Below are 27,961 nucleotides of genomic sequence, written 5' to 3'. Positions count from 1 at the left end.
ATACTTCTGCGTGATAAAACCCCAGACTCAAACCAGATAGTAGGAATTTATACATTTTGTGTAAGATACATGTATAATGTTCTAAGCCATGTATATTATTGCTATATGATAGAGTTTTCGTTACTAGTCGTTTTCACCTCGAGCAAATTTTTATCCATAATTATTACGGTAAAATTTCAAAGGCAGAATTTACAAAAGACAAAATTTAATTTTGTTGGAATTTTTATGACTCAAATTGCATTTTATTTTATCCATTTTTCTGCATTAAAAAATATAAAAAAGATTTAAGTTGTTATACCCTAATTTAAATTTTGCTTGAACTATTTTACATCTTTAAGTTCCCTGAATAAGAAGATATAAAAACGGATTTATGAATCTTCAGGTAACGAACGGAGAAATAAGTATGGAAAATGCATAACTCGCTGGTCTCGAAGTTGCTGCTGCGCCTGCTGCTGCTGTTCGCCTTGGTGACAGGTGCCTCCATTGTGGTTCTCACAAAATGTGGATTCGACGAACTTACAACGAGGGAAACGCAGTCCAACAATCCCAGTGAATCCAGCGGATTTAGCTACGCATTAAGTGAACGCGAGGCGGAAATTGAAAGGCTGAAACAAGAGGTCCTGGCACTTCGCACTCAAATATTATTTCTACAAAACAATCGAAGTGCTGGAAAGCAATCAAATGGCAGTCTTCAGTTACAGGAGACCACTGTGGGTCCACCAACTGCTCCTTTGGGTCACCACTACGACTGCAGTAGCTACATTCGAAAGCAGGTGGGCGCCGCAGAAATTCTCCACGGATTGCCATTGAACAACGAATACGAACTGATACCCTACAATCACTTCACTTTCACCCGGGTTTATCCCATTGATTTGGGACTGGGAAAACGGGTGGTGGAGAAACCCATTGGTTATCGAAGACGTGATCTCATCGAGGCTGTTAATAAAGCTCTGGAAAGCCTGAACAGGAATCATTCTGCGAGGATACGAGCAAAGGGAAATAATCCTGCGGGAGGATATTCTTCAGATGTGATAAAATACACACTGGATGACTTTGTGGAGGGCATTTATCGAAATGAACCCACTACAGGCACCCAGTATGAACTCTATTTCCAGAGTGTTAAAAACCAAGCGAGTCCTGTGAGAAGAGCCTTGGTCATGAGACCCTTTGCACCTCTGCAAACTGTTCAGCTATCGGAGTTATCTTCGATTGTGGACAATGGTAGTTCCAATCGGAGTCACAGTCCACCTGTGATCCATGTGATACTGCCTTTGGCAGGACGTCTGCACAGCATTCGCAACTTCCTGCAGATGTTCGGTAAACTGGACGATCGGCGATTGGAGCTCATTGTGGTGTACTTTGGAATCAGTGGATTGGCGCAAGCCAAACGTCTGGCTGGACGGTCTGAAAGAACTCAGTTTATAGCCCTCAATGAGACTTTTAGCAGAGGTAGGCGAATGAAAACTTTACCACATTTAAATATATATTTAAAATCATTTACGAATAAAAAAACGTTTGTTTTGATTTTATTTACAGCCAAAGCTTTAAGACTGGGAGCAGAGCATATTAAACCTGCAAGTGAGGACGTACTACTTTTCATGTGCGATGTTGACATTATGTTTACGACCAGATTTCTGGAGCGGTGTCGATGGAATGCCGCTCCAGGCAAAAAGGTAAATTGTAATTGAAAAATCTATATTTAATTATTTTAAGGCAATCTGTTTCCAATATGTATTTTACAGGTTTACTACCCTGTAGTGTTTAGCTTGTACAATCCGCATGTGGTGTACACTCTGCAGGGAAAATCCGTGCCCGGCGATGATGAGCAACTGGTGATCTCAAGGGACACTGGATTTTGGCGGGACTTTGGATACGGAATGACCTGTCAATACCGCTCGAACTTCCTACAGGTACGTGGTTTCGACGAGGAGGAAATCGTAGGATGGGGCGGCGAGGATGTGATGCTCTATAGGAAGTATGTCCGTTCAAAGATCAAGATCATCAGAGCCACCGATCCTGGAATTTTTCACCGCTGGCACACAAAGGTAAAGTAGTTTAGTTAACCTCTATTCAATTGAATTTATATAGCATTTATATGTTTTACAGATCTGCTCCAATTCGCTGACTGCCGATCAGTACCGCGCTTGCATTCGATCGAGGGCTTTGAACGAGGCCTCGCATGCTCAACTTGGATTCCTGGCCTTCCGGGATGATATAGCCGCAGCTAATGCTGCGAAAATGTTATCGTGATACTCGACTATCCCTCATGCATCGTTAATCGCTTGGCTACTCAATCTATGGCGAACATTATAGTGTGTGTGAAAGGACAGCAGTGATTAGTTAAAATTTAACAAACTAGGCGAAACAACTACACTTTATAATTTTAATACTTTTATAAACCAAAACGATAATAAAATCTTTTTGTTGATTTAAATGTTAGGAAAAAAATACAAATTTAAATATATATTTAAGAAATTTTGATTATAGGAATTTAAAAAAAATTATATTGTCAGCTCTTTAATTTACTATTGCTTTATTTATCATTACTTATTTAGTTTGTGATGTTTTGTTCCCTATTTAATTCAAGCCTAGCTCTAGTCTATCAATAAGTTTAAACGATTTAATTAGAAATATTCAGTAAACTCAAATCATTTGGAGCACTGCCATTTTCACACATGCCCAAACACATAATGTAAGCTATCAGTATGTACAACTTGAGACAATAACTCGTATTTAGCAGAATCGTTGAATTAGCTTAATTGTTGGTCTTGTTGCGCCCTCGAGAGTGCCACACACACAAACACACACTGAGATACAAACCGCACTGTACACAGACACATCACAAATTGTTCTTCCATGAAGCAAACTAGATGCAATCTCCAGAGCCCAAGGAACTATATATTTACGAGTACCATATCGAATCCGTAACTCAAACTGAGCCTAACAAATCTGCCAGTCTGTTGCTCGCTTTGTAAAAACTAAATTAAATCGTTTAATTAAACTTGTCGCCTGGTTGTTGTTTTATTTCGCTGGCTGGTTATGATTTTAATGGACGATGCCAACGACCTCCGCCAAAGGTTCACTGAGCATGCAGACCAAGAAGGTGATCCAAACGCCAAGCGCCACCTCTGATGTTTGGGGTTTCGATCCCCCATCATGAGTTTACATATTTTTTGTTTTTGGTGAGGTAATTTGTCATGCCTTGATAGAGGAAACTCTTTAACAGCAAATTGACTAACGGTTGGATCTGAAATGTTAAACAGACTTGTCGGGTTCAGAACTTATCAAATGCGTAAGAACAACAAATCATGTACTTATGATAAGTATTATTTTATGGGGATGAAATAAATACATTTAAAACAAAAAAAGTATTTAACAGAAATATATTTATAACTTCACAAGCCTGTTAAAATTTTATAACATTGGTAAAAAGGTTTTTCTTTAAAGTTTTCGAAAGAAAAATATATATCAATTGTATGAATTGAGGTATATTTGCTATTTTCAATTAAAAATGTTAACGCATTTTTATAATAATATGTTGGATAATATATTCATAAAGATTACAAATTAAAAAAATTATAATATTGGATTTGATGTTGAATTGTTCTAAAAACCTTGCCAAATTTGTTAACTTTTATCATAATTTAATTTATATTTTCCTTTATTCTTTAAATCTTTCGTATGTTGAGACCAGTTTCCCCAAGGGTATTACAAGTCTGCACTGAGCTCCACCTGATTTCTTAATTTGGGACGTCTTCAGGTGGAAAGCCTTTTCATGGTCACGGTCGCGAGTTGTGTAAGCGCTGAAAAGTGTTTTGTTCCAGTTGGAAGTGGAAATGCTAATCTCATGCTGAGTCTCAGAGACTCAACTCTCGGTGATTCACGGGCCGAGAAGCCGGAATAATCCGCGATAATTTCACAGGAGTGTTCTCTGGGGCATTACGCAACAGACGCATAATTAGCCCGCTTCTCGGTGAGACAATCAAGGCGTTTTTCGGGCACATCCTCCCTGTCATTCTCCGAAAGCCAAACTGACCATGAAACGAGAGAGGAGCCCCCAAGGTGTTGGAGCAGGCGAAGTGACAAATCGGCGTCCCAGCCCCTGTCAAAATAAAAAAATGCAAAGCACTGACTGCCAACACCTTAGCCACAAATGCCAGCGAACCACAGCCATCAGCAGCAGCAGCACCACCTCCACCACCAGCACCGCCGAAAGCCAAAAACCACCTCTAATAGCCACGATGATCCGGGGCTGGGATCGCGGTTCAGTGCTCTCGGCTCGAACAGAACAGAAGCTCGGGTTGGAGTTCAAATAAATACGGAGCCCCTCGTTCCGGCCAGATCATTCGCGGTCCGACGCCAGTTCGAGAAGCTTTGCCTCGTCTTCAAACAGTGTGAAAAGGATATTTTCGGTTAAACACCCAATTTTAAGAGGGGCACAACGCGTGCCAGGTGCAAAGTTCGTGATCGATTCGGTGGAACCAAGTGAGGCGGGGACACCATGCGTTCTCTCATGTTGGTGAGTTCTCAAGGCGGAAGTTATACCAAAGTATTGGGATACAACAAGTTCTTTAGAAATGCAATTAATAATTTTGCTTCATTAGGAAATAAAAAATATTCACTATTAAAAAAGCCAAAAAAAATGTGTATGCGGTAATACATTAATTAATTTGAAAATACAACAGTTTTAAATTTTTCAGACTATATTTAGTATACAATTTTTATAAAATGACAATCTTGAATGAAAAGTCTAGAAGATTAAACGATCATCTTTCTGCCTCAAATGCTCTGGTATGAATTTGAAAATTATATTACATTACAAAAAGAAAACTTCCTTAAATTAAATACATACAAAATCGTAGGTTGTCCAAAGCGTATAATAAATTATATAGATCATGTATAAAACATAATGATTTATTGTTCCTCAACAAAATACATACTTTAATCTACTCATGAAATTTAAAAAATATCAAAAAGTTTATTAATCAAAGTTTGAGAAGTAAAGTTAAAGAAAAATGTTCTAAAACCCTTAGTATGCTTGCTCAAATCCTGAAGCAATCATTAACGCTTTTTTCTATATTTTTTTTTTTTTTTTTGAGAATATGAGCTGTAGTATACAAATGAATTTTTAAGAGTGTAAACAGCTTGCATCATAATTCATTATTATTTTGCACATAAGCGAAAAACTACCCTCCTTAAAGACCCTAAAAGACTTCAAAGACTTAAACAGAGGGGAGCATAAATCAATTTCAATCTGTTCTTGATTTCCTTTGAAAGAGATTTCTTCAAAATAAGCGATCCACATTTACTGCATACACATACAGACTTCCTGTTGTCCCGCAATTGTTTTCTCTGGATCCCCTTACTAAACCTGACCCCGAAGTAAGGTTGTGTAACATTTGTAGAACACATTATGCAACCCCCAAAATATTACGATCATGTTATGTAAATTTGAGCAGACAGAAAGACAAAATTTCATTGGGACCCCAAAAAAAAGCCATTCATAAGTATTCGATGGCAACGACCCTCGGTCGGCGAAACAATTTGCCACATTCATGCACATATCTTTCGGTACTCGCTCGAAATATAATTATTCTAATGAAGTTGGCCAGAGTCAGTGACAAGTCACGTCGATCCAATCCATTCCCCACATGCCAAAGCCAACACCATCGCTTTGGCCGGAAGTTGTTCCTGATGCTTGGCTAACAAAGCGTGGCGGCCAGCTAGCTAAATATTTTCCATGATTAACTCGGCTTGGGCTGGCCATTCTCGAAATTTTTCGGCTTTAACATATGCCACTGGAGTTATGATTTCAATTCCCATTCGGAATCTGAATCCGAATCTGAATCTGATTCATGCAGCCATGAACCGGGCTCAGAAATGATGTCAATGCTATTCGGCCATCCCCGTGTACTTGTTGCTGCGCCGCTTTCGGCCTGGCCCAAAACCCATTGCATAATTGGCGGGGGAGCTGATCATATTTCACGCCGACTGGCCACGCTGTCGTCCGTTTTAGTGGTGTTCATCTGTGGGCGGAGGGCGCCTGGCTCTTTGTGCTCTCTGCCCTCCTCAATTACGATCGCAGGGAGGCTGTCGTGGAGCTCTGTGCTTTCTGGCCCAGTTGGCCGGCGAACCGTGAGATATGTATTGGCTGGCTGATTCCCCGGCTCAGCAGATTGCGATACCCATTCAGCATTCAGCAGATAGCACTCAGCACTCGGAGGCAATTAAAACCAATCAACTAATGGCTATCGCGCTCCCGTTCGCTTTAGATTCCCCCACACACACATAATAAAGTACTTATCTGGGTAATCAAGAACTATAAAAAGGATCTTATCAGCGGCTTTAGAAATGAATTGGGGTCGCATTATTTATTGGAGGTTAATGAGTTGGGCTTACTTTTTAAAGTATATTTATTTGTACATTGTTGAGTTTTTATAAGCTTTGGGATAACATCATAAACCAATAGAAAAGTCTTCAATTACAACACGTTTTTTAACTTTTAACTGATATAAAGATTTAAATATTTATTAAAATAAATGAAAATATTAAAATAAATGAAAATATACAACGTTTTCTTGTAAATCTATACTCAACCTTATATTTGTAATTAGAATAAATAAATCTAGGAAGGAATGTTATCACTGTCTGAATAATTTATCTGGTAATCCATTGATTCCGTAAAATTAATATTTCTCAAGAAATTTCCAAGTATTACTAAAAATTTCACATTTTTTGGTCTGATCTTCTTTAGTTATCCTGCCTGGCCCTGCTGGCTTGCGTCCAGGCAGCGGTGACAGGACCGGAGGCTCGTTCCGGTCTGGACTCCAAGGATCAGCAGCTGGCCACAGCAAGTGTAGGCATCCTTGACTCTGTGCTCCGAGGAAAGAGTCGCCAGTCACGTTGTGTGAGATGCTACGAGGATCGGGACAGAGATCGCTATTATGGTGGATACTCCAGTCGATCGGGAGATGATTCGCGTAGCAGTGCCTGGTATTATTCCGGATACGATGATCGCAGCAGCAGTAGGGATCGCGACTACGATCGGTACTACGATCGATCGCGTTATTACGATGATCGTTATACCCCAAGGACTTATGATCGATATGAGGGTCGGGGATACGACGATTACAGAAGGGGATCTGGATATGGAGGATCTTACGACAGGGATCGCGGATATGGATACGACAACAGGGATCGCTACTACGATCGCTATAACGAGGGATCATCCAGGGGTATGTAAAACTAATAACCCCAGAGAAATTCAGTCAATTAAGTAAGCTTTTATTTTTTTTATTACTTACTGTGCTAAATATTTTATTTTTTTTAAATTTAAAGCTTGATTTTTTTAGTACCTTATTTTTTTTTGGTTTTCTGTTTCTATAGTAAATTCATTTTTGAATCTTTATATTTATTGCTGGATATACTTGCAGTTCTGTTTCTGAATTCCTATACCTTATTTATCCTTCTTAGACCGCTACTACGATCGCTCGAGGTCCAGCTACGATCGCTACGATCCGTACGATCGCTACTACTCCAGGTATGATTTTCGCAACTATCGCCCTTGGGATGAGACCTACAGGTATCGTCGCACTCTATTGTGTATATAACCAAAATCGATGTTGTCTGCTATCTCTGCATCTTTGGCTTTTACTCTCTACTTTCATACAACAACTCAACAACACGCAAAACAACAACAACAACCACACCAACATCATGTACAACAACAACTTGAACAATACACCACACAACAACAACACTTTGGACACTGCGGATGATCCACGGCTGGAAATACCAATCCAAAAACAAAATCCGTAATGCACCCCAAATGCACTCACTATTTTCCGCGCAAAAAAAACTAAATTCCGTATCCGCCCCGTTGACTCCCACTCGACTTCCGCCTCCGCTTCCGTTTGCCAATCAACACCTTCGAAATGAATCAGAGGACAATCCGGTTTCGATAACTCCGGACGTGGCTACTACTTTGCTGGTGATGATGATGATATGGATAGTGGCAGGAATCGAGGCTACGGATATTCCTATTCCCGACCATCCTCCTCGATGAGTTCTCCTTGCGGTCGCATCTCCGGAAATTGTCCCTATTCCGGTGGCTCCAAGGTAACCTCCTCGGCCATTGGAAGCGACAGTTCCCGAGTGGGTGGCCACACCAATGCCATCGGATCGGATGGCGGTCCTGGCAGTTGGACATATCTGGGGGATGATAAAACCATCGGTGGCAGCAGCAGCAGTGGATCGAGCAGCAGCAGCGGAAGTGGCAGCAGCAACGGTTCAAGCGGCAGCGGCGGCAGTCGGGAGCGGGAAAGGGAGAGGGAGAGGGACAGGGAGCGGGATGCACAGAGGTAAGTTGCAGTGGGTGCTGCCCCTGCAACAGCAACAGCAACATCCACACACTCAGACAAATTCAAAAACCTTAGATTTGAGAAAAATCTTGAAACTTTATAATAAAAATTCAGAGAAAAATAACTACTTTGACATTCAGCACAATTTAACAAACCGATTAAAAAAAACATTTAAATAATGAAATATCCAAATCATTAATCATACAAAAATAATTATACCTCATACAAGAAACTGTGTTAAATGACAAAACTGCATTTGAGAATTTTCAATTTAATTCATTTATAAAATTGTGAATATTCAAAGTTAAAAAGCTACGATTTACTAAGATTTTTATTGAGTACTTTTATAAATAGTTGGCATTTAAAATTTATTAAAAAAAGTTTTATATGCAGTAAGAAAAAGTAAAAAAGAAATTTAATGAAATGTAAAAAAATCAATATTTTCAAAGTTCAGAATTTCATATTATTTTAAGAATAATTTTTTCATTTATAATTTTTCTATTGTAAAGTCAAAGTTTATTTATTTGTTCTGAGTGCACCCACAGTTGATCCCCGCACGGAATCGAATCCGGAATCGGTCACGGCATTAAGATAGGCTTGCTCTCTTGTCGCCCCTTGTAGCTCTTCCTATGGTGGCCGACCACGTCCTCTAGGCGTTAGCTATCTGCTCGAACGGGACGCGGACACACCGTCGGACGGTCCAGGGAACACGGCGAATTCCGCCGGCAATGGTGCAAGTGGTGGTGGTGGCGGTGGAGGTGCCAGTGGTCAGAGCATGCCCGTCCCAGCTGCCCAGACAGCCGCCGAGGGAAGTTCCGGCACCGCTAAGCAGTAACTGGAAAATGGAAACCGGAACGAGATCCCAGTTGGAGTCCAAGTCCAGGAACGGATGCAATGCAGCGGCTGGGAGAGATGTCCGCCCGGTGGGCGTGGCAGGGCTTAGTGTAACCTACCTTCCGTATTTATGTGTAATTCGTAAGATAAGTCTCCAAAGAAACTATTTATGTGTGTGGCACAGCTTTGCTCAAAATAAACAAACTTCAAAGATCCTCAAAAATTGGTTTTTGTATGAATAACGAAAACAAGTGGTGTTTTTATTTGGAAGTACAGTTTACTTTATTGTTCAAATGTTCAATGCTTAACTAGGAGGTAATACATTTGTTTATATTATTATAATAAACTTCTTTTTGAGATACCCTGAGCACCAGTTATAAAGAAAATTAAGAGTCAAATCAAAAAAAAAAAAAAAAAAAAAAAAAGTCAAAATAAAAAATCAAACTCAAATCCAAAAAAGGCCGAGAGAACGTAAAATACAACTAAGATAACGTTATTAAATAATAATAAATTGTATAGATGAATTGAAATGAAAATAATTTAAATATATTATAAAATAAACAATAATAATATTCATACTAAAACAAAATTTTAAGAATGACAATAAAAAAATGGGAAATGATAAAATAAAGAAGAAGAACATAACTAAGAAAATAAAAAAAATAATATTCAAAATAAATAAAAATGTTAATAACAAAAAAAAATACTTTAAAATTTTAAGGTAGCATAAAACAAAAGAGTAAAATAATATAAACAAATGAATACATAATCAAATAAGTGCTAAATCGTGACTTCAAAACGAATTCACAAACATAAAAGAATAAGAATTGAAAACATAAAAATATAACAACTTTAAAGTAGTAAAAACAAATACATAATAGTTTTATAAAGAAAACTTATAAAAAATAAAAAGTAAAGGAAGTGGGCAATATAACACAATATCGCACAACTGATAAAATGAAATGTAAAAAGTTTTATAAGCTCAATAATATAGTCAAGCCAAAAACATTGAAAAAGAAAAACAAACTGAAATTTTAAAATAAATTTCCCAAACTTGTCAATTAAAAAAAAAGGATAAAAATAAAAACAGAGAAAAAATTATTTACAAAATATACTAATCAAAATCATTAAAATCATAAAAATTTACAATAAAAAATAAAACAAGCTCAACTAATTTCAAAAAATTTAATAAAAATACATATGTATTTTAAATAAAATAGTAAATATTGAATTAAATTTTAAGTCCAAAAATTAAAGAATAATAAGAAGAATAAAACAATAAGAATTCAAGTATAAAAAAACCAAATAAAATGTAAAAATAAATAAAAATGTAATGATCAAAACCAAATAAATGTTTATAACAAATTAAAACACAAAAGCTAAAATTCAGAGGAAAATATAAAAATAAAATAAAATTATTTTAAATAATACAGATAAAGGCCAAAAAAATAATGAAATGAAAACACTTACCAAATCCGAAATCATGAATCAATAAAATCACAAAATAGGTATAATTAAAAACATACCAATGATAATCGAATAAACAGAATATAAATAAAATCAAAATCACAGAACATTTTAAGAAAGTAAGTCAGAAATTAAGTAAAATAAGTAACAGCTCGGGGACCTCATGTTTTAAAAACAATTATTTATCAACAAAAACATGCCTTGCTATTGGCAATATACATTGAGCAAACTTTCCTGAGATTTCTTGTAGTTTAGAATCATTTGATATGGAAACCTTGGTCAAGGATATTGTTAGACCAACAAATTTATAGCTTTCAAATTGATTTAACAAAAAACATCAACAAAACTAAAAAAAATGGGAACTAAAAAGGCACAAAAAAATTTGTAACTAAAATTGAGCTTTGTAAGTTTTTAATCTGGAGTACTTATTTTAAATTTTTTTGGAAGATTCATTCTTTTGCTGGTAGTTGGAAGGATCATCCTGAAGCGGTCTTAAAAATCCAATCCTTATTGAGAAGACAATGAATATAAAAAGTTGTGCGGATGTGTTGAATATGACATAAATTAAGCTGAGTTTAATTTGTAGCATTCATTCAAATCAAGAGAATTGCCAAGAACTCTTCAATGAATACTTTTTTAATATGGTTGTCTGCATTAACTTTCGAACCTAACTATTGTCTTAGTTATCGCAAATGTTTAAATCTCAAAACATAAAAAACAGTTTCCGTTTTTTTGTAAAGCACAAACATGGTTTTTGTTATTCGGATGACGTGCCTTTTTTCGGATATTTTTAGAAAGCGTCTTATAACACCATTATGTTTCGCAACTTTGTTGAACTGTCGGTAGAGTCAAATATTTGCTTTAGTTTACGGGATAAGCCAGACTTATCTGATGATTCATTGGTTTTGTATCGTCTTGTTGAACTCGAGTACCGTTTGCGCTACATTTCCTGTTGCTTTTCTAATAACAAAAGTTATAACCGAGTGTTTTCTGTTGAGTGAGTTATTATCGTTGTTTTAGGCTTGTATTCCTGCAATAGGAAAACCAAGTCGTTGTAAAATCTATTGTAAGAACTTTCACTTCTTGAATACTTACATAAATGCACAATAGATTGACTTTGAAGATATTTTCAACTTTTAATTGGTTTTTAATTAACAAACTTTAATTAACGGCTGAGGCCGCCACGCCAAACGGCCACGCCAAGCGGCTTAGCGATCTTCTCGCTCGATGTCGTGACTCACTGGAACTTCAGACTGAACTGTGCTGTAATGCCGATCCGATCGGTCTTTTATACTGTGCGGAAAATCCACCACCATCGCTAACCAATGGAAAATACTTTCGCATGACGCAGGCGTGCCGGCAGAGGGGGAATTTTTAAATAAAAACTCTGGAAGGGGGTACGATTCTGGATACTGGGAACTGAGAACCGAGAACCGGGTGCGTGCCGTTGGCCCATAACAATAATAAAAACGAGGGTTAGGCTCAAGGAATGAATTGAATTGGAAATGTTTATTTCGTTTTTATGCTGGTATGTCGGCACTTCTTGGCTCCGGATTCCGATTCCGATTCCCGGTGGAGGGTTACCTCCGGGTCGAGTTATGTCACCCCCGGATCGGCCGACTTGTGTCTTGTGGGAACCGAACTGATCTGGAGCTACCAGTTGAGTGCATAGTAATTAGTCAAGATTTCTCCCGTTCGCTTTCTCACGCTCCTGGGGGTTTCTTTTGATCCTTTGGCGAAAATCCCCCGTGAGGTGTTCACCCAAATGTTTTCTCAAAGGAACTGATAACAAAGCCACTGAAATGAAGGTAGGGGTATCTATTATATGTTAGGGTGGTTTTTAGTGTCAGCTTCTGTGCCAGTTTGCCAACTACTGGTAGCTCAGTTATGCTGGTTGCATTTAATTTCATTTAGGACTCTTGTGGGATCATCAATTAGACATGATTTCGCTACTGGCAGAATGCGGGTTGAGGATGAGCCAAAGGTGCAGCTGCAGGGGACCGGGGATCTTAAAAACGCTCTAGGGGACCTTGTGTGGGAGATTTGTACAGTACTTAAGTGTAATTAAAAAAATTTAAATCATGAAATCAAATGAATGAATTCCCATTTAATTATTTTTAATGTGGGATTTTAAATAAATAAATAATCAACTTTTTTCTACTCAATCAAACAACTTGAATTATTGGGAATTAGAATTTATTCAACATTATATTATTTAGAGCAAAGGGGAAATCTCGACCTTTTTGTAAAGGTACTAAATTATCTTTATTTTAATCTGCATAATTACACTTTAGTTCTATTTATAAACCAAACAAAACCCAATCAATGAGCATACTGTCTGTACGTTAGTCTAATTACATGGACAATAAGAACCTTTGTCTACAAATATTTGTTGGCAGAAGAGAAGTTTGCTGTCTGGGAAACTCTCAAAAAAAAAAATATATGAGAGCACGTTTTCTACCTGTGCAACACAACAACAAGGTGCGTATCAATTTTTACGATAGCACATCTTATCAACGGAACCCAGTTGATAAGAAATGGGAACTCAATGGCAGGCAAAACAATAGTTTTCGGTTTAGTTCCTCTCCGTTTAGTTTGTAGTTCGGTGGTTTTGGTTCCGTGATTTCCCGGCAGTTGGGGAAAATGCGTAAAATTTCCTTCTGGCAGCGTCCAAGAGTGACGCACTTGGCGTTCCTGGTCTTCTTCGTATATGTTTTCCTTCTCTTCGGTTTTAAATTCCTACAAGTGAGTGTGACAAATTAGCTGCGTTCTATTAGCTACAAATAGTCTCTGTCAAAACACATCCGGACCTCCCTTAAGTACTTAATGGTTTGAATAATTAATATTTTGCTTTGAGTAGCGCAATTTGCAAATAAATAATTAAATAGACAAATTTCTTGTTTATATTTAAACATGTTGTGAAGGAAAAAAACAAAAAGATATAAATGAACAGTGCTATGTAGCTTATACTTTATGGCCGAAAAATTTATTTATTTGTAGTTTTTTTTTTTTTGAAAATAATAATAAACAGGTTGTTGTCTCGTTTAATAGTGTGCATCGAACGGGGTATATATGTTTAAAACAAAAGTACAAAAACGTACATAAGGTAAACGCTTCGCAAAAACCAAAATAGAAAAAGATATAGGACAAAAAAATATTTGTTTCCAACTCTAAGCAAATTTCCTTTGAACCACAACTTCCAAAATGGGTAAAGAATTCAAATAAAAAACCTTTGCGGACTTAAAATAAAAATGCGGAGAGATTTACAAATTTGACGTTTTGACCCACTGTGCCCGTATTATTTTAACTGAAGCATCAAGTGGTCAACGCCTTCGCTCACTTTCGATTCTCGGGTCCAAGACAAATGTATTAAATGCGGCAATTATACATAAACATGTGTCCGAATAAAAGAAAGGCGCGTTGGTGTGTGTGTGCTGGCATGTGGCTATGTATAATTGATATATTTTCATTCTCAATAATAAAAGTGGAGGATGTTGGCCGTATTAACTTAAAAATAGCTCGCAAAGGCGACGCTGACTCACTCGAAGCGGCAGACATGGACATGGACACTCCAATCGAGAGACAAGCGTACAATTTATTAAGTTCCCCCCTTCCCCTCCCCACCCTTCCCTCATCGCCAACAATCATTCACCCAACGCCACCCACTTTTGGGGGGCGTAAAGTACTCTTACAAGGCCCTCGAACCTCTGCCGCCGCGCTGCTGCTGCGCAGTCGCTGCGCTGCCGGGGGCAGCCGCCATTTGATGACAGCGCTCGTGGACTGAGGCGCCAGTTTGATGCGAGGCGTGCGTTGATTAACTTGTTGCATACGCGTCCTGGAGAAAGGCGGAAAAGCGGGAAAACCTCTTGCCCCACCCCCACAACCCTCGTTAGTGCACGGTGGAAAATTCCTTAAATTGCGCTTAATCGCCAGTTAGAAGGGCAACTGTGATACCCTTAAAGGGAACTTAAAAAAAATACAAAAATAAATTTAACATTTTCAAAACAAATGAATTTGTATGAAAAACCTTGTGATACAATAGTGGGGGATATATTTACAATGTTAATTTACCTCAAATGCTCTGAAGAATAATAAGTAAAAACCACAATTAAAAGTGTTATCAAATTAGGAGTGCCATAGAGAGACCATTTCAAGACCATTCCAAAAAAACTCCTTTACATTCCTTTAATTTCATTATAATCAAAAGCTTATAAATTGAAAGCATTTTTAAACCATTTGTGGAGGCTTTTCCATCTGAGCTGGATAATGACCTTCAACTGATAATGACCTTTAAAATTTATTTTTTATGTTAGCTCCCTTATAACCTATGGTAATAAAATCAATGTTTTTTTTTATTAAATGCTTAGGATGAAGGCATCTTCTTTTTATAAAAATTTCATTATAAATTATTTCGAATAGAACCTTGACATTTTCGGACCTCCAAAGTGATATATGTATTTGGTCTATTTTGAGTGCTTCTGAGTGGACATGTGGGATTAAAAAGCTGTAATTTATCACCTTATCAGAGAAGACGAATACCCATCGCGGTTTCTTTCTGCCAGTGTGTGTGAGCCATAATTATTGGCGTTCTGTGGGTGAACTTGCGGCTGACTGAGTGGGTAGGTCGGTGGTGGAGTAGAGTGGTTTCAAAGGTGGCCAAGAATGCGGAGGTCGGGCGGCAATAGATGGTGATGACACTGAGAAAGACGCCCCCACAAGAAACACAAGAAACGGGCGACAAGCACACACACGTGTTATCGCTAATCGATGGCCGGCCATCAAGAACGCTAAGCAAATAAGCAACAGGAGCCGCTTGGGGTTGACCCACGCCTCGAAGGCCCCAACAAGTCCGAGAATCACAACAGCCGAGACCCCCAAGACGTCGCCGTCTCTGCCGCAGTCGACGTCGCAGTCGGCGCCCACGCAACGCGCGGCTAGAAAATAAATAAACAGCGTTAGTTGCCGTCGGCGATTCCTGTGGAGCGGAGTCCCGAGCGCTGAGTGCTTTTCCCCCACCCACTCGTGAAATGCTGGCCGCCCAGGAGAACCGCTTCCAGCATGTGTACTTCGCACTTTCTGGTCTCGTGGCGAGCGCCATTCTCGTCCTGGTCTACATCTCCATGCGCTCGAGCCTTGTGAGTGTCGAGGATTTCCCTTTAAAACCTGTTGTCCTTGTACCTTTTAACTTATCTCCTTGGTCATTTTTCTTTCTTGCAGAACGAGCGACTGCGCGAGGATCTGGCCAAAACACAGCGACAGCTGATTTTCGAGAGACCCAATCCGCACTGGGACTACAGCAACAGTTGGCGCAGCATAGGAAACACCTCTCTCAGGCACGAGATTTACTCGGCTTACTTCGATGCCAGGACGGATATCATAGGTAAGATTTCCAATAAGTATTGGACTATTACTGGCCAGCTGCTTTCACAATAAATCAATGCATTTTTTTTTTTGCTAGCAAACTATATTCAATAATATCAATAAATATATAAATTATTTATTAGTAATTACCTTGACTTTCGTTAAAATTTGATCAAATTCGAGCTTAATATATTTTAATATTTATATATTTATACGTTTATTCATTTAAATTGAAATCAGAATTTATTTTTTTGGCCTTTACCTTTATTGGACATAAAAAACATATTTTATTATTTTGTAAACATCTGTCTTCCGATTAATGATGTTTTTATAGTGCTGAAGTATACATCGCTGTTATAATGAAAAACAAGCATTACTATATATTTTGAGTTTAAATAATCCTCTTTAATATTGTTTTTTTTTACCTGTTTATTTACAAACACTTTAAATAACATTTATTTATTATTTTTATTTAGGAAATGTCCGCCTGGATGAGGAGCAGATGACCATTGGGTCGCTGCGAATCTTCGCCATTCTCCCAGAGCGCCTGCGCGACTCCACGGTGAGTTGCATCGTGCGATTCTCCGACTTCACGAGTCAGGAGATTGTTGCCGAAGAAGCTGGGGCCATGCACGATGTTCACAACAACACCTTTGCGGCGTGGAGCATAATGTGTCCACTGCACGCCTCCCGCCGCGCCCCCATGCGATTGCCACAGGCTGTGGCATTGGCCTACGCCTCCAACAGACTCAGCCACCTTAGTCCCACCTTTATCCAGATTAGGTAGGTGCATCATGATTATTATAAAATATGCATACCATCAAACTATCATAAATGGATCTCCAATAACAAACACAACTTAGCAGACTTAAGTTTTAGTTTTTGATCATTTAAAATCCAATTGGATATTATTTAAAATACATTAATTATTTTAATTTGCATTGCTAATAAAACCTTTTCTTATTGTTTTCCCACAGTTATCCTCGCAACATGACTAGTCTATTTACCCGATCCCGTCCAACGATCTCAGTGTGCGTGGGTCCCCTGCAGGAGAACTACTCGAATGTCCTCCGTTTGGTGGAGTTCGTGGAGATGTACCGCCTCCAGGGAGCCACTCACTTCTACTTCTACTACGTGGATGCCAGTGAGGAAGTGCGTCGGGTGCTGGACCACTACCAAAAGATTGGCTTAGCCGACGTCTTCGAGTGGAATGTCCAGTCGCACCTGCAGGATCTCCACTACGCGGGAATAGTTGCCCAGTTCAACGATTGCGTTTATAGAGCAAATGTGGTGGACAACTATCGATATGCGGCGGTTGTGGATCTGGACGAGGTGGTGATGCCACTGAAGCACAATTCCCTGGCGGATTATCTGCGTCAGTGCGATGAAGGTCGCACGGCGGGCTTCGTCTTCCGGAATGTGTTCTTCCACCGAAGGGACAGCAATGACACCTTTAATGCACCCGCACATGTGCTGAACAGATTGCTTTACACCCAATCGAAGGTGAGGAGAACTTTGGAGGTCCTGCCTGCTTACATAAGGAGCAAGGTGGTGGTGAATGCCAGGGCCATTGTGGAGATGGGAAACCACCAGGTTTACCGCGCTGCTCCTGGATATGCGGATCATGTGGTTCACCCAACGGTGGGTTTACTGTTCCACTATCGTGACAAGTGCATCAACTGCAAGATGGTGCTGATTGTGGACTACACGGCCAGGAGATTTGGATCGCTGCTCTTCGACCGCGTGGACAACACGTGTTTGGAGGTCTTCCTCAACCGCGGCATCTGCGATCTGGTGTAGAACGCCCCGAGTCTGCGTTTCGATCTCCGACAGACGCCCCCTAAAAAACCAAAACCAGAGATCTCGCGGGTCAGTTGATTCCGTGGCCCCAGCCCGTCGACATGCTGAAGTTCTGCTCGCTGCGAAGGGGCAAGGAGCCCTCGATTGGGGCTAACAAAGTGGCCAAGAGTGTACGACAAATTAGAATAAGTTCTAGCTGTTCGCATCTAAGTGTTATGCCGTAATAAAGCGCGCTTTAAGTGATTTGTGATGTAATCCGAAGTGTTTGTATTCCGTTTCTCCCCACTTTCATCCCCAATCCGCTGGCCATCCAATCCATTAGTCATCGCTGCGACTGAAGGATGTCCCGCTGAACGACGCCCAACTGCTTAAAGTGCTCCACGCTCAGCGGGAACGAGGTCCTCTGATTTTGGCCCTGAGCAGGTGAGCGATTGGGAAAGAATTCCTTTCCCGAGGAGGTGAGAGAAGAGAGAACTCCCCCTTTTTTGGATTTCAGTGCGGGAAGTCCAGCGGAAAGTTGCCGGAAGTGCGGAACCCCCTACGAAAGCCGTCAGGTGGTTGCAAACGGAACAACAGGTGAGTGGTTCAAGGGTTCGAAATAATTTAGCTTTCTATACTTAACTGAACTTTGCTTGCCTTACTAAAACTGTATACTAACGTGTCACTTAGTTAGTTAAACATTACGGTTTAGAACTATCGCAAAATGACATAATTTATTTCATGAAGTCCAGTTCGTAAACATTTGTGGCTATATTTCCTCCCCTAATTGCGCAAATCATTTAAATCGGGTCTGCCAAATGACAATTATATGACAAATATTCTCGTGAGATTAACCACAACAAAACAATTATGCACTTTTAAAAATCCGAAGGGGAGTTTTAAGTAAGTGGGAACTCATAACCTTGTGGTAAGGATTGCGTGATAAGGTTTTGTTTAAGCAAATTTTTTGGTTACATATATAGTATGTTAAAGCACTGTTTTTAGGAAGATTAAAACAGATTAAAAGATTCTTTGTATAAATATTTGTAATGATCCACAAACATTAAAAAAAAAAACACAAACACTACCTTATTTGTTAAATGAAGGCTCTAAAAGCGCTACTAATTAGTTTTCTTCAACAATGAAAAGTTAATTCGTTTTGTTCATAAAACATGTCTCTGCATAAACGAAAGGAAACCCATAAACAGTTTAGTGGGAAAAGAACAGAGCGGAGAACAGTTCGCTCCCTCGCAAATGGTATTGGAAAAATAATAACTAACAGTGCACGCCGAAGCATTTCAAAGCGAACCCCTTTCAGGGACCCTCCCCTTCACTGTACCCCCTCTACTCCCCTCTCCTCGATTCAACCCCCTGACAGCGCCTCTGTCCATCTGTTGGAGCTTGACGACGCGAACGACGCGCCGATGACAATGACGCTGGCATTATGTGTTTACGGCGGACTGTGACAGGCGGGGGCGACGGGGGTGACATGGGCGGGGGTTCCGGGAGTCGGGGGAGGTGCGACCCCAGCATAACGGGAGGGTGCGGAACGAGCGGTCACTAACTAAGCCGGCAAAACGTAAAAAACCAAATAAAATCAACTTAATGCGAGTGCAGCTAGAAAAGTAGTTGGGAATTGTAAGGAGATATAATACAGTTTTAATATTTGCTTTAGATATTTAGTTAAACATATGTTATTATTATGCAATTATTTTGAAAAAAAATAATGGGAGACTCTTTTTAAAATTTTATTAATTGTTGCTTGTCTTTTTGCTATATTCAACTAAGTTAAAAATGTATCTTGATAGGTATGAATATTTTGCTTCGATGCATTAAAATCGTAATATGTGAATATGTGGTATAATACCAATCACCGTAAAACAATTTGTTCGTAAAAAACCAGAACTATAAAGTTCGAGGTCAGATAAAAACAAAGATTTTATTGGTGATTAACATTTATACTATCCGTTAAGATATAAATCACAAGCCGATAATATAAGTTAATGGATACCGAGAACTCTTTGATCGCCCCATTACCATAAGTACTATATGTACCACCCGCTATGTCGTCATCGTCATTCATCGACTGCCTCCGCTCCAGACATATGTCTGTTCCCGTCGACCAGTGGCCATAGTGTTCATGTGTGGGTGATATAGCCCCTGCAAGTCCCGGTTCCGATTCCAGTCGTAGTCGCAGTCGCAGCTTCAGCCCTAAACCAGATGCGCACATGCTGCCTCACAATGCACTGACAATGATTGGATTCTTTTGTTCTGTTTGCTGCTGGCCAGGCCTCGTACCCTCTCTGCCCCGCTTTCCCCTCCCCTTTTGCCCCTCTAAAATGGCCCCACCCCCACTCAAACTGACCCCCCGACCCTCGCTGTGCATTTGTGTGTGAATTTATGCATACAAATTTGAAAAATATCGGATCTGTGGTTCGTGCCCGCCGAACGCAGAACGCAAATCGGGGAAACGACGACAAAGTCACTGAGAATTAAAGAATTTAAAGTGTTTGGGAATTGGAATACCCTAGATTCACTTAAGCAATTAGATTCACAATTTTTTTAAAAGCAAAATTATAAAATAAACGTTCTTAAAAATTTTATTTAATTCTGTATATATGTACTAATCATTTCGAAGTTCAGATTTTTATTAAACCCAAAAGATAAATGAAACAAAATTAAAAAATAAAGTATAAAACCTTATCCCATGTTTGCTTTAAAAACTTTATACATAATTATTTTTTTATGTTCAACTAAAATTTTTTTAAGATTCTCTAGAAATTTTGCAATATATTTATGTAAATACACAAATGCAACATAATTTATGATAAAGGAACTCTAAAATAAATGATATTCTTTGTACCATCCACAACTTCTACAAATTTACATCAAGATCTAATCGTTCTCCTGCCACCAACGACTTTATGAATGAATTTCTTTGTTGTGGCCACTCCCCCTGCCAAGTTAATCTTTATAAGCTCAATATACCCTCTCACCCTACGACTACTGGGTATCGCCATGGCAAAACATCAACAAGTCACGGCTCTAAGCCGGCTACATCTACAACAACAACTACCAATGCAAACAGCAGAGACCAGTCCTCACCCACCACTCGCCGTCGACGTCGACGCAGACGCCGTCAGAAGCAGCGACAGAGGCTGGAGCAGCGACAGCAACAAGTCACTAATCAACAGGCGACTTTTGCTCTCTGCTTTCGCAGCTGCTGCGCTGCTTTAGAGCTGCTTTGGCGCTGCTTTGGCGCTGCTTTGGCGCTGCTTTGGCGCTGCTCTTGCTCTGCTTCTTCGCTGCTTAGGCTCTGCCCGCTGCTGGCGTGCTTTTCGCTTTCGGTGTGTTGGTGTTATGCGATACGATACCGTATTCCCCCAGCGATTTAGTTACTACAGAAGTTTTGCCAAGTCAAGTTGTCGCGAGCGAAAATCTATATATTTTCGCCAGCTTTTTGCGGGCGATCGTTCAAGTTCAGTGGCGAAAAAAAGATAAACCGTGAACAGTTAAGACGGGCGCGTGAAATGTATTAGTTTACCGGCTACCGTTGGGTGCAAAAAAAAGTAACCAATTAAAATCAGGCCAAACAAAGTGAGTTACCCGCAATTCTCGTAATTTAAGCCACCCCCATTCACAAAAAGAAATCCGTTCAGAGCTTGAGTTTGGCGCCCTTTTTATGTGTTACTGGGCCAAGATGGTATTGACCCAGTATTACCAGTTAAAGTGTCAAACCTTCTTGGCTTCATTACGTATTTAAATCAATCGAGCAGCATTTGATTATCGGGATCCAATTTTAAATTCCGCTGATAGGCAAATGGAGACCCAATTTGGGTTAATCATTGACTGTGCGTCTTGTGATAATAATACCCTGAAAATGGCACAAACTGCTGTGTTATATATAGAGTATATCGCCGTATATAGATCTGTCTGTGCATATGTGATTTTTTTAATTCGTTTTAAATTATACAGTGCAACCCTTTTCCTCCGTTGGTCATAGTTCAATTAAGTCGCTAATGACCGGATGTTGGTGTTGTGTTTGTGCCCGTGTGCGATTGGTGTGTGGTTGTGCATGCAAATGAATGCGGGAATGTGTGTCCCGGAATTCGGGTTTGATTTAATAGTGAAATTATATTTTTTAAAATTAATTTCGCCCCAGTGGGTCAGCTCGAATTGAATTCATAATTCAATTGGCGACCGGCACTCCCCGAGTTCGCTCACGATTAATTAAAATTCACCATTCGGCATTCGGCGTTCTTCTATCGCTGAAATGAAAGAAAGCCAAGGCAAATAGCGAACACTGTCTATGTACTATTATTTATTCGGCTTTTGTTTACCGTTCCACGACGTCGACGACACACATATTTTTGATAAGCAGCCTCAGCTGGCGAAAAGTCAAAATTTTTTGTTATTACCCTATGTGTATGTTTGTGTTTGTGTTTTGGCTTGGCAAATAAAAACACACATGAACAAAAAGTTATTGTCAATTGCTAAAAGCGATAAAAAGACACTAAAAGAGCGAGACAGAATCATCAGTCCGATTATGACTGTCGGGAAATGGAAAATGTTTAAAAAAATATTATTTAGGCTGGCGGAGAACAGTTCTACACATTTGTAGGCCTATTAAATAGTCTAAACGGTTTTACTACCACTTTACACCACCATAATGAATACCATAAAATCGGAATAGACTGCTTGAGTATTTTTCCTTGTTTAACTATATACAATCATTTATAATCAATATGTACTAGCGAGAACCTTTCAAAGCGACAAGCTCTTTGTTTACTTCAATCGATTATAAAAGAAAGGCGACCTAGTTAAGAGGCTCTCCTAAATTTTTAACTAGCAGCTGTTCTTTGTCCCAAGACAAGTTACTTATAACTTGTACACAATTTAACGAAATTATTATCATCGCTCAATGGTGACTCAATCAAGTGCGGTCATTGGCTCGGGGAACACTCCCCAATAAATTGGGAGCCCTTTGAGCTGGCTTAAACCATAAATTTCGGTTGGGAGCTGTTGCGGTTTTTGGTTACCTAGGGCCAAGTTACCGGGGTGGGGTTACCCCTGTCGCTACTCAATTTGTTTGTCGGCTATCAATTTAAATGGCTTTGTCACATTAATTAGTCATGGAGCCCAAATGAGTGATTGCGATCGATTGTTGCGGTTTGGGGGTTTGTAGTCTTTGAATCCGGCTTTAAGTTGAGCTTTGGATATGCGTGCAAAAGTCGAATTAATATACAATTGCTTATTAATGCCTTTTTGTTCACTTCCCTTAATTTAATAAGTTATTCATAATTTAAATCGCCGTTTTTTGAAGGGGACTCATGGGTTCATATATACTCGTATTGTTACTATTAGCAGTTATATTAAATTAATTTCCAGATTTTAATACATCATTTAATATACCTTTTTTGGTTGTAAAAATAAACGGAAGTGTGGACTGTATACTTTTAGGCGCATAAAAAATATAGCATTAAATATTGCATATTGAAATCATTATTATTAAAGATATTTTCAAATTTTTTCAAATAGTACCTACTAGAATTTTGTAATTAAATACCAAAAAGCTTGTAACATTGTGTGAAAACTTTAAAAATGTTATTAGTACGTATATTTACAACAATGTGTGAAAACCTTAAAAATGCTATTTGTACGAACATATGGCTAAGAAGCAATAAAACGTCTTAAAGCCACCGCCTAGTATCTGTTCCCATTTTGGGCTAATTTAGTCCGATGACTACCTCCAAAAGCTCGACTTAAATTGGCCCGCTAATGGCGTCAGGTTTATTTTTCGGTAGCGCCCCCGCAGTTCGACCCCCACCGAACCTTTCCAAAATCGTTGTTGACCATTGTGGCGCTTGACCATTATTGCGTTATGATAATTTCGCCAGCCAGTTTTGTAGCTATCTATAAAGTCGTTTTGCCGCCGCTCAGCTGACGCAGCCGACTGGCTTTTTGGCAATATTTCTGTGTGCAAACGGCAAACAAAACAGAACATCAGTATTGAATTGTGATTCAGAGTATCTGAAATGGCAACACAAACGGAATTTTTGACAATGCAATTAGCGTGAATTTGTTATTTGCAAATGACTTCAGATTTCTGAGGTCCAGTTTGCATACGTTTCGCTTATATAATAATTTTGTTACTCTGCGGTTCAAGTTCTCAAATAAATCATAAAGCAAATGCTAGAACAAATATTGATAAAGATTTTCGAGTTTGCTGTGCAGAAATTTCATTCTTATCGTACTTTGATTTGTGTCGGCTTATGTTATACGATAAGTTAACATCATGCCAAAAAAAGCAAATTGTTGATTACCGAACAGTGAAACGAAAGTGATGATTAACTCATTAATCGTATATAAATTTGGGATTGTAGTAAAAGCAGTTATAAAATTCCAGTAATGGATATGTTGTGAACAATAAAAAAAAATGGTAACAAAAAATATATTTGGGTATAATAATTCAGAAAAGCGTCAAAAAGTATGCAATGATTTATATCCAAAATCCTCACGATTTTTCGGTGGCTTTTTCCGTTTAGAGTTTATTTTCATTATTAAGTTGCGAATAGTTTTGGCTTAGTTGTTATTTCCAATTCAAAATTTTTTGTTTACATGACTTTGAATTTCCAAATATTTGTATATAATAGTTGAACTGGGCTAAAAGTATTCAGGCAATGCGGGACAATCAAGATGTGTAAACAAATGTTAAATTGAACGAATTGCCGGAAAGCTAACATAAACAAGACACTCCTGAGCAACTAAACAATTAACATTTAAGCAGTGGTTAAGATTTGCATTCGCTCGAAAGTGGCAAAAAAATACGAAACCCGTTTAACCTTAACTTTCCAACCCAATCAAGTTTATATTTTGCTTATGATTTCACGGCAGCCCCACAAAATAGCACTCCTAATTGCCCCCCTTCAAAATCCCCCCACTTCCCCCCTTCCAAATCCCCCCACTTCCCCATCGTTTAGTATGTGTTTATTCCAGAAATCGAAAGCTGCTTCCAGCTGTCAACAGATTGGCGCAGTGCCAAAACATTTCTATGGAGCGCTACCAAGTGCTCAGAAAACTAAAGGCTGTCTCGTAAAGCGATTTGCAATCGATTCCAGTGCGTGAAAGAGACGGGTTGAGGAACCGAGCGAGATTGCCGATAGCAATCAGCAAAAAAGCAACAACAACCGAAAAAAAGTTGAAGGCTTCGGCAGAAACTTATCTGCGGCATTAGCTTCTATACCTTTTCGTCGCGATTCCAGGTGAACGGGGAGCTTTTCGGAGCTTCGGCTTCAGTTTGGCACTAGAACTTCGACTTTGACGTTGTGTCGATCGAGCGACAGCTACTTAGCTATATAGATACATATATATAGATAGCTATCGGAAGCTACACTGCACTACACAAGCGGTTCCGGAATTGTAGTGATTTTCCCACCCAGTTTGTGGTTTTCGAGTCGCCGATTGATTTCGCCCCTTAAAAATAGCCCTCTGTTTTGGTTGTGTTTGTGTATGTGTTTAGTTTTTGTTTAGTTTTTCTTTTGCTTACTCTGTCCCTCTGTGTGTGTTAACTTCGGCTGAGGAAAAGCGGCTAAGAAAACGCGCTAAAACTGACGCAATAGGGCAAAGTTGGTGTGTTTGTTTTCCGACTACTGCTATTGGCGAAAACGTTGGCAATTACGCGGCAACTTTGGCACTTGGATGCGAGCCACTGAGATCATAATTCGATTTTAGAATGCGCCGCAGAGATAACCGAATGGTGCCCACTGTGCGGCGGAGACAGTGGGTCGGCGGCGGTCTCTTTGCGGCACTTGCAGCTCAGTTGTCTCACGTTCGCGGCCTTTGATGCAACGCCTTTCCGCCGATGCCGACCATTTGCAATTAATTGCGAATTAAATTGTAAGAACGTGACGTCAGAGCGGGTTCGATGTTCGGTGTTCTTCTGGGGCGATTCATAAATTAATTCACTAAGCAAGGCAGACTGTTTGTGTTAATACTCAATGTGTGTGTGTGTGCTGTGTAAAAGGCAAACAAACAATAAGTAGGGAGAGAGAGAAAAACAGACATGTGCTCAACGCTTTTATGGGAGAACCAAACGCTCGGCGCTGCACAAATAAATAAGCAAAGCGTAAACATGACAGCACCGAGACTCTCAAAAATCTATGCTAATTAGCAGCAATAACAACAAAAGGCGAAGAGTGTATCTGTATCTTGAACCCATAGCCATTGCCATACGAAAAGGAAATATATCTCCCAAACAACATAAGTGCAAAGCCAACAGCAATCGGCAGGCAGCCAAACACTCGGAATACCCTGAAAAAAAAAAAAAAAAAAAAAAAACACAAATGACAAATAGTGAATGTTGAGTGAGTGGAGAGTGTGCTTAAAGTCAAACACTGGGAAAATGATAGTGACCTCAGAAAAAACAGTGAAAGGAAAACGTGGAGAGGAAAACCAATAAATTCAGAGATAATTAGCTGAAAATGTGTAATTATTTCGATTAAGAAATGATAAACGATTCAACTAGTATCTTGACAAATTTTTGAAAGTTAGTTTTTCAAATGACTGAAATTTATGGGCTAGTAATATGCCTTGTCAAGATTTAATTATGTCAAATTTAATGACAGCAAAGATTTAATTATGATTTCTATTGAAATGTTACTCATCACCAAAGTAATTTTAATTTTAAAGTAGAAGCAATAACTACAAACAAATATACATAATGATACTTTGTTCTGAGATAGAAACAATCTTTAGAACTTTTCATTCATGCCAAAGAATTTTCCAATCTTAGATGTTCTGTCATGCGAACTTGTGGAATAAATTCTTAATGAAAGGCTTCTTTTGATGACCCCTTTTATGCTCGCTAGATATCAAAATTCCATCTTTATTGAATTTCCCAGAAGCACATATCACCTCACTGCATTGACTTCATCAACCTCGAATTCGTTGAAAGAAAACATTTAGCAGGCCACCCAGTTTCTTTATCAGAAATGCAAAATTTATCAGCGATCGCCCAGAAAAGATAACTAAATGTGCGCTGTTCTACAGCAAATAAAGCGCGGCGAAGAAATCAATTTCGCATTTGTTGATATTACGGGGAAGAAATACAAAAAATAGAAGCTCCGAACATTAGATAGCGGCTACTTGGTTAAACATACGTCAGAGATTCGAGTCACTTAACGAGGCCCAAACGAAATGCGAACGGAAACCGAAACCGAAACTGAAATCGAAATCAATTGAGAATAAACATTAAGTTTGGGTTTCTGGCGAGGGGAAATGATCGTTTTAGTGGATCCTAATTGGGATCCCGGTGCTCGTGAGTCTGGCACACTGTGCAGAAACCGGGAATTGCATAATGCCCCGGGAGAAAAGCCCCCACATCACGTGTCTAGATCGTCTGGCACCTGACAGACCCACTAAAAATCACTTCAGCTCAGATTCACTCTGCTCCGGAGGAAGTTGATGGAGATGCGATGGCCAGACAAAGCCAGAGAAATTGAAAGCCATTAAGTACCTTTAAAAATAAATGCGGAATACTACTAACCGCATGGCCCACTGGGATGATACATCCGATGGCTATATATACACCAGTACGCGCGTGGATATATGCTTTTTCAATTATTCAAGAGTACACCGCAGCGCAGAGGCTTGTGACCACAGAAATCAAAGAAATTACGCACGAAAAATATCTTGAAAATGCCATAAGTTGTATATAGATACACAGGCAGCGCAGACTCATCAGATACAGAGATACACAGATATAGACAAACTCGAACTGTGGCAAACTATTTCCGTATTGAGTTCTCTTCTTCAATGCCCTGCATTAAATCTTTTTGGGCATATTGCAAGGCGGCTTCTTCAAAACTCAACCACTTAAATTTGAATAAGCAAAATTAAGCACTTTAGATAATCGTTTCTTTCTTTGTTTTTTTAATGACCTCTAAATAATTTATTCACCCTTAATGTCTTACATCTTTCACTCACGAGCATTTATCAGCAGAAATTTAAGACAAAAATGTGTTTGTGACATTTTTAAAAAACGTATTTTCGAACGCATATATTTCTTGGCTTGAATTCCACAAACAAATTATGAACGTGTTCCAAAAAAATCTTCTAATATTTATGGACGCGGCAAAATAAATATATATATTTTCGAAACG

At 39.1% G+C, this 27,961-nt stretch overlaps 4 protein-coding genes across 13 annotated transcripts in view; all 4 read left to right on the top strand.

The window, feature by feature from the left end:
* Positions 1-410: 410 nt before the first annotated feature.
* Positions 411-3,730, top strand: LOC108096851 (chondroitin sulfate N-acetylgalactosaminyltransferase 1). Of its 2 annotated transcripts, XR_006245475.1 has the most exons (5): positions 411-1,449; positions 1,537-1,673; positions 1,743-2,045; positions 2,107-3,182; positions 3,695-3,730. XR_006245475.1 is itself a non-coding variant. In XM_017198767.2 (4 exons), exons 1-4 carry the CDS (start codon positions 411-413, stop codon positions 2,248-2,250), a joined length of 1,623 nt encoding a protein of 540 aa, XP_017054256.1. In that variant the 3' UTR covers positions 2,251-3,240. The 2 variants fall into 2 exon arrangements, 1 of the variants encoding a protein (XP_017054256.1); XM_017198767.2 differs by lacking the exon at positions 3,695-3,730 and having other exon boundaries at positions 2,107-3,240.
* A 605-nt stretch (positions 3,731-4,335) lies between these two features.
* On the top strand, positions 4,336-9,417 carry LOC108096946 (loricrin). 5 transcript variants are annotated; one of them, XM_017198907.1, is made up of 5 exons: positions 4,336-4,519; positions 6,755-7,235; positions 7,474-7,540; positions 7,944-8,360; positions 8,982-9,417. In XM_017198907.1, exons 1-5 carry the CDS (start codon positions 4,502-4,504, stop codon positions 9,193-9,195), a joined length of 1,197 nt encoding a protein of 398 aa, XP_017054396.1. In that variant the 5' UTR covers positions 4,336-4,501; the 3' UTR covers positions 9,196-9,417. The 5 variants fall into 5 exon arrangements, with proteins under 5 accessions (XP_017054396.1, XP_017054395.1, XP_017054398.1 ...); XM_017198906.1 differs by having other exon boundaries at positions 7,474-7,582; XM_017198909.2 differs by having other exon boundaries at positions 7,474-7,582; positions 8,956-9,106.
* A 3,840-nt stretch (positions 9,418-13,257) lies between these two features.
* Positions 13,258-18,077, top strand: LOC108096610. 3 transcript variants are annotated; one of them, XM_017198351.1, is made up of 5 exons: positions 14,466-14,549; positions 15,081-15,796; positions 15,879-16,041; positions 16,499-16,805; positions 17,000-18,077. In XM_017198351.1, exons 2-5 carry the CDS (start codon positions 15,689-15,691, stop codon positions 17,820-17,822), a joined length of 1,401 nt encoding a protein of 466 aa, XP_017053840.1. In that variant the 5' UTR covers positions 14,466-14,549; positions 15,081-15,688; the 3' UTR covers positions 17,823-18,077. The 3 variants fall into 3 exon arrangements, with proteins under 3 accessions (XP_017053843.1, XP_017053840.1, XP_017053842.1); XM_017198353.1 differs by having other exon boundaries at positions 14,475-14,549; positions 15,188-15,796; XM_017198354.1 differs by lacking the exons at positions 14,466-14,549; positions 15,081-15,796 and adding an exon at positions 13,258-13,406.
* LOC108096608 (sorbin and SH3 domain-containing protein 1) overlaps positions 17,911-27,961 on the top strand; it is a 41,372-nt gene continuing 31,321 nt past the window's right edge. For all 3 annotated transcript variants that reach the window (XM_017198344.2, XM_017198339.2, XM_017198338.2), the window contains exons 1-3: positions 17,911-17,992; positions 18,145-18,245; positions 18,319-18,398. In XM_017198344.2, coding sequence (XP_017053833.1) covers positions 17,924-17,992; positions 18,145-18,245; positions 18,319-18,398 — 250 coding nt within the window. In that variant the 5' untranslated portion in view covers positions 17,911-17,923. The remainder of the gene's footprint in view (positions 17,993-18,144; positions 18,246-18,318; positions 18,399-27,961) is intronic.

The sequence above is a fragment of the Drosophila ficusphila genome, unplaced genomic scaffold, assembly GCF_018152265.1.
Source record: "Drosophila ficusphila isolate 14025-0441.05 unplaced genomic scaffold, ASM1815226v1 contig_414, whole genome shotgun sequence".
NCBI classification, from domain to species: Eukaryota; Metazoa; Arthropoda; class Insecta; order Diptera; family Drosophilidae; genus Drosophila; species Drosophila ficusphila.
This window is presented reverse-complemented; position numbering and strand designations above follow the sequence as displayed.

Bases quoted from the DNA above. Each gene is read 5' to 3' on its own strand.
- LOC108096851 (XM_017198767.2), top strand. From the start codon at position 411: ATGCATAACTCGCTGGTCTCGAAGTTGCTGCTGCGCCTGCTGCTGCTG. The intron at 1,450-1,536 runs GTAGGCGAATGA...TTTTATTTACAG, and splicing joins CAATGAGACTTTTAGCAGAG to CCAAAGCTTTAAGACTGGGA. The intron at 2,046-2,106 runs GTAAAGTAGTTT...TATGTTTTACAG, and splicing joins TTCACCGCTGGCACACAAAG to ATCTGCTCCAATTCGCTGAC.
- LOC108096946 (XM_017198906.1), top strand. The intron at 7,236-7,473 runs GTATGTAAAACT...TATCCTTCTTAG, and splicing joins TAACGAGGGATCATCCAGGG to ACCGCTACTACGATCGCTCG. The intron at 7,583-7,943 runs GTATCGTCGCAC...GAAATGAATCAG, and splicing joins CCTTGGGATGAGACCTACAG to AGGACAATCCGGTTTCGATA.
- LOC108096610 (XM_017198351.1), top strand. From the start codon at position 15,689: ATGCTGGCCGCCCAGGAGAACCGCTTCCAGCATGTGTACTTCGCACTT. The intron at 15,797-15,878 runs GTGAGTGTCGAG...TCTTTCTTGCAG, and splicing joins TCTCCATGCGCTCGAGCCTT to AACGAGCGACTGCGCGAGGA. The intron at 16,806-16,999 runs GTAGGTGCATCA...GTTTTCCCACAG, and splicing joins CCCACCTTTATCCAGATTAG to TTATCCTCGCAACATGACTA.